The 13060-nt window shown below is 40.6% G+C and overlaps 1 protein-coding gene across 2 annotated transcripts in view; it reads right to left on the bottom strand.

Moving 5' to 3' along the window:
* The window catches only part of Cdon (cell adhesion associated, oncogene regulated), a 105222-nt gene that overhangs the window by 21127 nt on the left and 71035 nt on the right, over positions 1-13060 (bottom strand). For both annotated transcript variants that reach the window (XM_004665464.2, XM_045145056.1), the window contains 3 exons: positions 6900-7022; positions 2209-2430; positions 143-423 (listed from right to left, as the gene is read on the bottom strand). In XM_004665464.2, coding sequence (XP_004665521.1) covers positions 143-423; positions 2209-2430; positions 6900-7022 — 626 coding nt within the window. The remainder of the gene's footprint in view (positions 1-142; positions 424-2208; positions 2431-6899; positions 7023-13060) is intronic.

Here is a 13060-nt window from a genome sequence, read left to right as displayed (position 1 = left end):
AACAGGCTGCTGTGATACAGAACACATCGATTCACATGAACCTGTGAGGCGTCCAGATTGAACAGCCAAGTACACGAACCTATGTATGTACACAGGCACCCTGAGGCACAAAGAGGCTGCTGTTAATAAGGAGTTCTCTTACGTTTATATGATGGTGAGGGTGTTCAAACTCTACATGCGTCCTGCTCAGCGAGTTGGTGTGTGGGGGGTAAAGCCCTCCATTTAAGCTTCCATTCAGGATCCCATTGACTCCATTGGGACCTTTGTGGTGGAGATGAGAGCAGCCGTTGCTGAGGCTGCCATTGCCAAGGAAGCCACCATGGACACTCCCATTGATCCTGTTTGTTCCTGAGACAGTGCTGTACTCCACCATCTGCCCATTAATATCGGACCCTTGGTAGAGATATCCTGGCGGGTCATATTCTGTTTAAAAGAGCATAAAAGCCAAAAAAGAAAAAAAGAGTCAGATATTGAAAAGAAAATCTTCCTGCCTAGGAAATTTTACTAAGGAAATCACTAGGAAACTACAAGTAAAATAAAGTAACCTGAAAATGCCCATACAGCTTTAATAAAGTTACCGTTCTTTTCTTTAGAGTGAGGAGATAGCTAGGAATGTTTAATACAGAACTCACTTTCAAGAGAATAATTTGTACAAGCTGAAACTACCCATGTGCTGGCAACAGTAAAAGAGTGTTTTAACTCCTCCACACTTCAGAAAGTGAAAACTTTCTGAAATTATGTAAAACAGCAGATTAACCTGAGATAGGATACACCAACTAGCATAAAGCAGTGCCGGTCAGGAAAGGCACAGTGCCACATGTACATTCATGGCTAGTCACAAAATGCCCGGTCATTAAAGTACATGGAGGTTGTAAAGTACCAAAGGCAAAAGGCTATTTTATTTCCTTATATTAAAAGCATTTTTGTAAATCCTGATTTTCAGGTTTTGATAAATCCTTCAAAGGTATCAGAGATGGCCAAAATTGGTCCTCCTCTTCACTGTAGCTTTCTCTCAACAGGTGTATTGTCTGTATGCCTGTTTACCTTCCTCACTAACCTGTGCTCCTTGAGAGAGTAGACCCTGTCGATTTTATTTATCATTTTACCTCCATCATCCAGTAGAGTATCTGGTCACAGAAAATGAGTACTTTCTGACCAAATGAACAACTAAGTAAGCACTTATGGTAATTTTCCATTTTTAAGCATTTTGTCAAGTCAAAAAGGACAGTGGCTTTAATGAGATTAATCTTGCTCAGATAACCAGATCAATACTTTTCTTTTTGATTTAACATATACTCACACAATTTAAGGCAATGGCATTAAAGTCTTTTAGAATAAGGCCCAATCAAATGGTCACAAGCCTTTCTTCCTGACACCACCACCTCCCTTCCTGCCTCTCGGAAGGAACCATCCAACCAAAACACATCACTGTTTTTTCCTTGAGCTATTAACTAACAGGGGTTATATGGGAGAACTAGCTGAGAGCACTGGAAATGCCTTTCACTACTGGTATCCTCTTGCTTTTCTTTCACTTCCTGATTTTGGAGCCAAGCAGGAAACCCAAACTCTTCCTTCCATCAAAGTCTGAACCCTGTGCTTGATTTGGCTATAGTATTCTGTAAGTGTTGGAGGACAGAAAAGGTAGGTTGTTTGTTAGGGTCAAAACAATGCCATTGCCTACCATGCAAGCACACAGAGTTAGGGTGGAGGGAGCCACTTCAGAGCTGTTTGGGTATAGCAGGTACAGAGACAGAACCATCTTACTACCACTCATGTCATTCAATGAGAGAACTGAGGAAAGTCCTCACCACTTCATCCCATCAAGCTGTGCTTTTCCCCACTGACTAAACTTGTGGAAGCATGAAGATGTTCCTTCAGTGATTCCAGAGCACATGATTCAGTACTCATCCTCTTTGGTGGTCCAACAAATCCAGACTTTCCCAGCACCAAGTTGGCTATTTACTTAGAGGCCTGCTTAGTTTTGGCATGGGTGTTTATTTCTATTAGGCAATTTAATTTGATGCTCCACTTACTTTGGCTGACAGCAAGAATAGTTTTAAAGTCACCTCCTCTGAATAGAGAGTATCTTAACAGGTTTCATGCCATGGCACTAATACATGAAAGTGTTAGGAGTCAATATTTATTCTGACAATATTTTTTTCCAACCATCTTTAGAAAAATACAAGGAAATACTTATAAATGACTCACTCTGTATAGCACTCTGTTGGCGACTCTTCCATAAGCACATGGCAATGAAAACCATCAGAATGAGGACCATAACACCGAGCACACAGCCGACAATGAGGTATAGCATATCACTGCTTCTGGCAGGGCTGGCTGCAGACCCCACATTCCCTCCAGCTCCTGAAGAATTGGGAGGAGTACTCAAGTCTTTCATGGGATACTCCGAAGCTCCAGGAACACGTTTCACTAGTGGAAATATTAGAAAAAAAAAATGATGTCAAAGTGACTACATTTTGTGAAATGGTTTACTCTCTGAAGGAGGTCTGGCTAGGAATGCAAGCCAGTCTGTTTACACACCTTACTGAGAAGATCTGACCACCAATGCATCACAAAGGGGTATACAAAGTTTGAAATCCTGATATGCCAAAGTTTTAGTCTATAAATTCTACAGCAATCTTAAGAGCAGAGAAACACACAAATTTAGTTTGAACCAAACTGCTGTAAGATCTGCATAGTTACACTTGCAGAAGATCCTTAAAGGACTGAAATAGAAGTATTACAATTGATAGATAGAACAAAACCCATTTCTGTGTGCTGTATTTTGTACTGAATAAAACTCAGAATTGTACTTGATAACTCAACTGTATATTAAAAAAAAAAAAAACTGGGCTGGGGAGATAGTTCAGCACATAAAGGCACTTGCTTGCAAAGTCTGTTGGCCCAGGATGAATCCCTAGTTCCCATGTAAAGTCATATGCACAAAGTGGCACAAGCATCTTGTGTTTGTTTGCAGCAAGTAGCCCCACTGTGTCCCTCTCTCCTCTCTCCCCCTCTCATATACACAAATAAAAATATTTTTTTAAACTACCAACATTAGAAAATACAACATCAAACCACTATAGCAACTACCTATAATTCTAAACCATGTGCCCTGTAAGTACCCACAAAACAGATCACCTATAAGCAGTACTCTGGCTTATTTTATTAGTATTCTGGGCAATTGCAAGTTATTTAACATGTGGAATTCAAGCATGAAGGGAGGCAGAGGCAGCAAATTTCTTAGTACCTTGGGGTTCAGGGTCAAACAACAACAAAAATGAGACCCTGCCTCAAACAAGGTAGATGGCAACAACCAACACCCAAATTTACCCTCTTATCTCCATATGTGTGCTGTGGCATGTGCAAGACTGTACTTACATATATGAATACACAACACCAAAAATAACATTTTTAAAATTGTTATTTATTTATTTATTTGAGAGAGAAAGAGTCAGATATATATATAGAGAGAATGGGTGCACCAGGGCTTCCAGCCACTGCAAATGAACTCCAGACGCATGCACCCCCTTGTGCATCTGGCTAATGTGGGTCCTGGAGAATTGAGCCTCGAAACCGTGTCCTTAGGCTTCACAGGCAAGCGCTTAACCGCTAAGCCATCTCTCCAGCCCCCAAAATAACTTTAAAAGCAGATATTACCAGCTATTACTATGCCTACTTATGAAGCCTAGAACTGTGGTGAACTATGAGTGGTGGTGACCACCATCAGAAGGCAAGGTAGAAAAAAGAAGACCATTAAGTTCTGAACTAAGCAACCTGAGAGTTAGTTCCCTGCCTCTAAGCTACTTGTTCTGGGAACAACACAGATTCTCAGTGATGAAGTCTACTAAGTGGGGACTTTGTGTTACTTGTAGCTAACAAAATCCCCAAGGCGGGTCATCTGAAACTTCTGTGTTTGCTTCGTAAATATTCACATTAGCTATTTCTTTCTTTTTTTTTTTTTTGTTTTTGTTTTTGTGGTGCACACCTTTAATCCTAGCATTTGGGAGGCAGAGGTAGAAGGATTGCCATGAGTTCAAAGCCAGCCTGGGATTACAGAGTGAGTTCCAGGTCAACCTAGGCTACAGAGAGACACTACCTCAAAAAAAAAAAAAAAAAATAGGTAAAATAACAGTGGGGGACATAAATTTGCCATGAATTGATAGTTAAAGCTAGGAGATAGGGAATCTCTGTATCTTTCACAGATTTTAATTTTTTTCTTTTTTACATTTATCATTTGCACGTGTGTCTGTGGGGGGGGGGGGACACCAAGATTTCTTGCTCCTGCAAACAAACACCAGACACTTGAGCCACTCTTTACATTAGGCTTACATGTGTGGCTTGGAAACTGAACCATCTCTCCAGTCCCCATTTTTTAATTCTTCAGTTATGAAATGTTGACATTACTATCATCTTTCACCTGGATTGCTGCAATAACATCTTTACAGGTCATCCTACTTCTACCTTTGCCATTTACAGGCAATTGTCCCCACTGAGGCCAGAACATCGCTCTAAAACATTGATTACATCCTCCTCTTTTGTGTACCCTATCCACTAACCTCCCCATGCTTAGTGTAAACAACAGCCTAAAGGCCCTATACCATCTGATCCCCTTCCTATCGCTCCATTAATTCCTTTCTTACTCTTTCTCTTCCAGCTAAGGGACCATCATTGCTGTTACAATATGCTCGGACAGCACATTCATTCTCAAGGCAGAGAATTGGCATGCGGTAAGAACGACCTGGGGCCCAACAACGGAGGGGGGGGTGACCCTGGACGTCTGCAGTCTCAGAAGCACCGGGACGTTCGCCGAAGGAGCTGTGTCTTTGGAGAAGAGGACCGCACCTGTCAGCCGAATCGGTCAGCCGTGAAGCGAGAGGTAGCAAGGGACTGCGAGCGCTACAAGGGAACCGTCCTCCCCCAGAAAGTCCCTGTCAGTCGACTGTTCTTCCTTTCTCGGCCGTGGAAACCCCCGCTTCCGGCTTCCGGTGTCGTAACCGTGGCAACCGGAAATAAAACACACAAGCTAAGCCCCTACCCCTCCTCCTGGCTGACCACAGGTTCGAGACCTCGAGAAGGCCCCATTCTGCTCGAGGGAAGCTTGAGCCAGCACCCTGCGGGGTCACCGGGCGATTCCCCACTACTTAGCACCACCCTCCACTTTTCAGGGCGTCACCATCTACAATTATCCCTAGTCTAGGGCGCTGCTCCGCCCCTACACGGGAGAAGCCTAGACTAGGCAGCCCACATTAGCTATTTCTTTTTTTTTTTTTCATCCTTTTCTGTACTTCTAAAATATTTTATTTATTCATTCATTCATTTATTTTATGGTACATTATCAATTTATTTTATTATTAATTTATTATATATTATTATTTATTATAAGTAGAGATAGAGAGAGAGGGAGGATGAGTATGGCCAGGGTCTCCAGCCACTGCAAACAAACTCCAAACACATGTGCCACCTTATGCATCTGGCTTTATGTGGGTACTGGGGAATTGGACCTGGGTCCTTTGGCTTCACAGGCAAGCGCCTTAATGGCTATGCCATCTCTCAACCCACCTTCCTGTACTTTTAAAGCACATCATATTTTAACTCATAAAGCAAATCTTGACACATACTGAAAAAATAATTGCTTGTATCTTTTCACAAAATAGCAATAAATCCACAAGCCAATAATAGCAGAAGCTATTAAACCAAATAAGAATTGAACACATTAGCTATTTCTAACTAATCATATGTAATATGACATCTTCTATTTTCAAGGATGATAATTCTTTCTTTCCTCCCTCCTTCTCTCCCTCCCTCCCTTCCTTTTTGAGGCAAGCCCCACAGACTGGCCTTTTTTTTTTTTTTTTTAATCAGAGAGAGGCAGAGGGGGAGGGGGAGGGAGAACTTGGTGCACCAGGCCCTCCAGCCACTGTAATCAAACTCTAGACATGTACACTACCTAGTGCGCATCTGCAACCTTGCACGCTTGTGCCACTTTGTGCGTATGGTTTATGTGGGACCTGGACGGTCAAACATAAGTCCTTAGGTTTAGCAGGCAAGTGCCTTAACTGCTAAGCCATCTCTCCAGCCTGGATTTTGACTGTTAATTCTAAACTTTACATAATTAAATGGATGGCTAGTTTTCAGATATCTGTCACCCAAGAAATTTCTTTAAACATATTGCTGTGGTTTCAGTGTGTTCTCCAAGGTGTTTATATGTTGCTATCTTGGTGCCCAGTGTAATGATGTTAAGAGGTAGTGGGACCAAATAGGTGGAGCCTAGGGGTAAGCCACTGGGGGCACCTCCCTCTCAAGGAACTGAAGCTCTTGTAAGACTACTGACTTCTTATGAGATCTGTTATAAAAGAATAGGCCTGGCCACATTGGATTTCTGTCTTGACAGCTGATTTCCCCTCTTGCATGCACTCCTATCATCACCAGGGCTGAGCTGACATCCTTGATCTGAAGAACTGTGAACTACGTTAACCTCCTTTCTTTATAAAGTATCCAATCTCAGGCACTGCTCTACCATACAGACCATGCATTTTAACATACATATGTAGTAATTTTTTTAATTTCCCTATACTGTTATTGTATTTTAATTCTCACAGAATGGTGAGAAAGCAGCCAGAGATATTTCTACTCTCTTCATGTAGAAATAAGAAAATGACTTAAGGTCATACAGAAATAAAGGGATAGAACTAATGTAAAAATTACAATTTGTTACATAAGTGCTCAGCCAACCTATTATATGCTTCTATAGGGAGAGTCTAAATGCATGCAGCTGGAAAGTATTCAAAAGAAGGCATTTCCTCAGAGGTATATTCCAGCCATCCAAAAGAGCAACCCTGAGTTTGAAACTCTAGCCCTGACCAGGAAAAAAAAGCACAAACATCCATGTCTCCTACCTTTAGTCTCACAGATCATCACATTGCTGAACTCACTCTCCCCACCTTCATTAAAGCACTGCATCTTAATGTCGTAGGAGGTTTCTGGCTGCAGATGACCAATCATGTGCCACTGTTTTGAACCTAGAAAAGAGAAGCAGATCAGCTTTACACATCACTTAACCTGTCATCATGCCAATGCAGCTACTCAATAGCTTTGCAACAGCATCCTCACTATGTAGTACAGCTTATGCAATAAAAATATACTTCACAGGCTGTAGAGATGGCTCAGCACTTAAATACACTTGCTTGCAAAACCTAAATGCCTGGGTTCAATTCCCCAGTATCCATGAAAAGCCAGATGCACAAAGTGGTACTTCATTCTCTTCTCTCTTTCTGTCTGTGCTTGCAAACAAATACACACACACACACACACACACACACACACACACACACTTCACATAAGTACTTTAGTACCGCACCACACATAAACAGAATTTCTATTAAATGGCATGAAAAGACGTAGAAGGGTTGTGGAGATGGTTCAGTAGTTCAAGGTGCTTGCTTACAAAGCCTGCCAGCCCAGGCTTAATTCCCCAGAGGCCATGTAAAGCTGGATGTAAAAAGTGGTGCAAAAATGGGCTGGAGAGATGGCTTATTGGTTAAGCGCTCACCTAAGGACCCTGGTTTGAGGCTCGATTCCCCAGGATCCATGTTATCCAGATGCACAAGAGGGTGCATACATCTGAGTTTGTTTGCAGTGGCTGGAGGCCCTGGCATACCCATTCTCTCTCTCCCTCTCTGCCTCTTTCTCTCTGTCTGTTATTCTCAAATAAATAAATAAATAAAAATAATAAATTAATTAATTAAATAAAAATGGCGCAAATGTCTGGCATTCTCTTTGCAGTGGTAAGAGACCCTGTTGCACCCATAAACACATGCAATTAGATTAATTAAAAATTTTAAAGTATATTAAAAGGATAAAGAGATAAACTAAATTAAATTAAGGCTGTATTTGTATGTTGATGGTAACACTTATTTTACTAAAAATAGTAGTGAGTCTTTTTAATATTTTATTTATTTGCACATGTGTGTATGTGGGTACATGCACACCAGGGTCTCTTGCCATTGTAGAATGCCAGATGCCTATGGCACAATTTGTGTCTGCCCTTACATAGATATGGGGAAATTGATCCCTGAATTGAACCCACATTGGCAGGCTTTACAAGCAAGCACTTTTAAAGGCTGAGCCATCTCTCCAGCCTTTAGTAGTGATTCTTTAGTAAATGCTTGTTAATCTCATAAATAGGTGGAAAAAAAAATCTCAAGTCCTTTGGTCCCTATTTCAGCTCAAGTCCACCCACCAAAAAGCTATACTGCAGATGAGATCAGCAAACCAGTACATTACCCAGAGCGGGTGACCAGTTAAGTGAAAGGCCTTTATAAAAATCTCAGTTCCACTGTCATGAACACAACATGGGGGGACCAATGAACGAATGCCTTAAGAAATGGCTGTGAACCCACAGAAAGCAAACTTCATGAAGGAAAACCAAGAAGTGAAAAAAGGATAGCCTCAGCTGCTGCTTGGGACCAGATGTTTTTTCTTTTTTTGAGTCAGGGTCTCAAAACCACACAAGTATCTCTAATAGAATGATTCTGTTATCCATGGCAAGCAGCCAACATTTCATTTAGAAACACTCCCAAACCAAGCATTCCAGTGTAAATCACTCTTGGTTTTCACTTCCATGGACGTGTGACAAACTTTCATAAACAGGGACACTTTTGCCAGATTTAATTAACTCTTCAAGTACTCTTAATCCTCTTAGAAAACAACTCTTCAAACTGTTTCCACTGTTTCTTAGAAACCCAAGTATACCACCAACTGATTTAAGAATTAATTAAAGGGAGAGAGAAAACAAACCACACGTGCAAGTCAAATCAAATTGGCTGACGGGACCCTGTCACAGACTCTTTTTAATCCAACACAGACAAAAACATTTCAATCTAGAAGCTCAACTCCCTTTCCAAGTCACCAGCATAAAACCCCTCACTCATACACACTCACTTACAAGGGAGATATCTGCTTGTTTTAAGATCAAGGGTCTCTGAAAGGCTCAAGAAATAAGAAATTCTATACCCCATTTACACATGTAAACAGAACCTCCCACCATTTCTTTCCCTCAAGAACTGGTTGAGGGCTAGGGTAATGGCCAAGAGGTTAAAAGAACTGCTTGCAAAGCCTATGGCCTGGGTTCAGTTTCCCAGCATCCACATGAAGCTGGATGTAAACTAGTACATGTACCTATGATCCCAACAGACCTATGACAATGGGAGGCAGAGCCATCCAAAACTAGGAGGGCCAGCTAGTCTGATGTTCATGTGCAGCTTGGCAAGAGACCCTGTCTCAAAGAAGGTGGAGCACATAAACGTCAAAGTTGTCCTCTGACTGCCACACATGCTCTGTGGCATGTGTGCTTCCCCCTAAATAAATAAAATAAAATAAATAGAACTGTAAAGACCTATTTCTAAAATTCAAAAACCTCCCATAAGACTTCTATTCTCACCCTTGCCTTAGGTCTTTCCTGACCTGGTTCTATACTCATCTACAATAAACATTCTGTGTGAGACCTGAAGCTCCCCTTTCATAGCACCAGGAAAAATGTAATTAAACTAGGCTTCTGATAAGCTACTAAGAAAATACAGTTAAAATGCATATAGATTAGACTTATATTTCACTTTAATCGGTATTTCTGCCAATGGCAAAAATTAAAAGATTAAAAAAAGTAAAGAGGAACTTTTACTGCTCATTGATGAGTAATAACTCACTACACTCTTCTTTAAAAATATGTTTTATTTATTTATTTAAGAGAGAGGGAGAATGGGCATACCAGGGCCTCCAGCTGCTGCAAACAAACTCCAGACACATGTACTACCTTGTGCATCTGGTTTATGTGGGTCCTAAGAGATTGAACCTGGGTCCTTTGGCTTTGCTAGCAAGCACCTTAACCACTAGGTCATTGTCTCCAGCCCTCACTACACTAATAACACAAATCAACCAACACGTATCCTCTGCTACACCAAAAGCAGAGAATTCAAAATCAGAATGATCTCTGATATTCTGATTTACCTGGAGCTCAACTTAAACTATAAAAGAAAAATATTCAACACAAAAGTCTGGGTAAGTTGGGGGCATTTATAATTTAAGTGTGGAACTTAATTTAGAATATGGAATAATATAAGGAGTACAAATATCCTCATATTGTTTTGTAACTGGTTCAGTTTTTTAAAAGTCTATATTATGACTGGACGTGGTGGTGCATGCCTTTAATCCCAGCACTCAGGAGGCAGGGGTAGGAGGATCACCATGAGTTCAAGGCCACCCTGAGACTACATAGTGAATTCCAGGTCAGCCTGGGCTAGAGTAAGACTCTACTTGAAACCCCCCCCCCAAAAAAAATCTATAATATGGATTAGCACACACACAAGTAACCAAAACTTTTAAGAAAAATTTTAGGTAAATATAAAAATGAATATTTTTGTTCTAAAGTTAGGAAGAAAGGGCCAATAGTTCCAAATGCCACAAAAAGAATTTAAATGCATAAACTTGAAAATAAGTAATAAGAAAATTACACAGCACAGTGGAACCCACTTAAACATCTAACTGCTCTGTGTATTACATTTATAAACAAGTTCTCCATGAACTAGGAGGCAAAATTCACATATGCAGGCATAACTACCAGATAAAAATGTTTTGTTGAACCCATTCCCAAATTCCACATTCAACATTCCGATCACAGAAGTTGTAAAAGCTCAAAGATTTACCTAAAGAACACAGTTTAAAAACCACTCACCAGTGGGGATTCCTAGAAAGTGTACTAGGAAGGTAGGTGAGGAAAACACAAAGACACAGATAGAGACAAATATTTATTTTATTTACTTTTGCCTAGTTAGAGCCAATTTATGACAAATTTTTAACCCCTGTCAAAAACTTTTAGAAGTAAAAATGTGATATTTATAATCTCCTAAACCAGCCAAATAAAAAGACTTGTATAAGACCAAAATGTAGAAAAGTCACACAATTCCATCTTTTTGGAAATATTTTTATTTATTTGTTTGACAGAAAGGGGGGGCTGAAAAAGAGAGAGAATGGGCATGTGCCAGGGCCTCCAGCCACTGCAAACAAACTACAGATGCACATGCCCCCTTGTGCATCTGGCTAACGTGGGTCCTGGGGAATCAAACCTGGATCCTTTGGCTTTGCAGACAAATGCCTTAAGCACTAAGCTATCCCTCCAGCCCTATCATTCCATTTTTATTTAGTAGCTTTTTTGTTGATGCAAATGTACACACAGAAAAGCTGCATGTAACTGTATACAACTCAATGAGTATTCCCAAACTGAACATACCAGTGTAGCAACATCTAAGCCAGCAAATAGAATCCTTCTGACCCCCATGTCCCCTCATGTTCCTTCTGGTCACTTCTGTCCCTCAATACAGTTAATGCCTTTACCTCAAAAAGCACAGACTAGGTCTGCCATGAAAAATTATGGTAAAAGAGAAATAATTATTCCTTCATTCAAAAATATTTACTGTGCCCTACTGCACACTTAGTATAAAAACTCAGACAAAAAGTTTTCATTACGTTACAAAAAGTAATTCCACAGGTAAATATTAAAAGGAAAGCTATAATATGTAAGAAAACATGACATAGTATGCTTCAACTAATTTACATTAACAGTAACCATATTAACTATGTCAGGTATTTGATGCCAACATATCACATGGAAAACAACCCTGGCCTGGGATATTTTTATTTTTGACAAGATTCATTATACAACAGGAACTACTTCTTTTCTTTTTCTTTTTTTTTTTATTTATTTGAGAGCAACAGACACAGAGAGAAAGACATCTTTTTTTTTTTCTTCTTTTCTTTTTCTTTCCCCTCCCTTCCTCTTTTTTTCCCCCCACCCTCACTCTTTCTGTTGAGGCTGGGGACAGAATCAGGGTGCCTGGCACAGGATAAGCATATGCTCTACCAATGAGCTACACACCCAACCAAGATATTTAGTATTTCAAAACATCAGAATATTGGGCTGAAAAATGACTTTGGAAGAAGTCTTCCTTTCAAAGTAAGAATCCCACCCAAGATATTACTAAGAATTAGGCTTCCAGCTTTTAGTAAACACTTCCAGAACCAGGGAACCCATCACACTATGAGGAAACCTAGAAATGATATGCTAGAAAGTTTTGTTTTTGCATGTGTGTGCACACACACACGTGTGTAGGCCAGAGGCTATGTGTCTTCCCCTATTACCCACTTACTGAGGCAGAGTCTCACCTGAGCCCAGAGCTCACCGATTTGGCTAGCCTAGGTAGTCAGTCTGCCCTGGGGATCCTGTCTCCACTTCCACAGCCCTGGGATAACTGACAGGTGGACACACCTGCACCTTATGTGGGTGCTGGGGATCCAAACTCAGGTCCTCATGCTTGTACAAGCTCTTTACTGATAGAGCCATTACCTACAGAGCCTAGAAAGTTCCTCTTTCCTTTATTTCCTTATAACCTCCTTCCCCTGCTCCAACTGACTTAGCTCTCTTCCATCTAACAGTCTTTGAACATTTGAAGACAGCCCTCATGTTGCTTCTTCTTTTGCCAGCCTGACCATCACTAGTCATTCCATTGTTCTATTTAAATTTTCATTTCATTTCCTTTGCAAGCAGAGCAACAGAGAGAAGACAGACAGAGAGAATGGGCACTCCAGGGCCTCAGCCTCCAACCACTGCAAACTCCAGACACATGCACCATTTTATGCATCTGGCTTTACCTAGGTACTGGGGAAATCAAACTCAAGTTGTAGGCTTTCAGGCAAGCACTTTAACTGCTGAGCCATATCTCCAGCCCTCCATTGTTTTTTTTGAGAAGTCTAGTCATAGATTCATTCATTCATTCAATACTGAATAGCCCACCATTGGAGAGGCAGAGATCAGTGCAGTGGGGAAAAAAGACCCATGCTCACAAGAAGTTAACATTTATTTTGTAAGCGAAACAAATGTTAGGCAAGTAATTTCAAGCACTAGTACATGTATATTCAAACTTTGATAAACTCTATAAAATCAATGCAAAGGGTTTATTTTGGATTACAACTTCCAGGAAGACTTGGTCTGAGGAAGCAAGATTTGCAC

This window comes from Jaculus jaculus, chromosome 3, assembly GCF_020740685.1.
Source record: "Jaculus jaculus isolate mJacJac1 chromosome 3, mJacJac1.mat.Y.cur, whole genome shotgun sequence".
Lineage (NCBI taxonomy): Eukaryota > Metazoa > Chordata > Mammalia > Rodentia > Dipodidae > Jaculus > Jaculus jaculus.
Note: the sequence above shows the minus strand (reverse complement) of the source record. Positions and strands in the feature narration are given on the sequence as shown.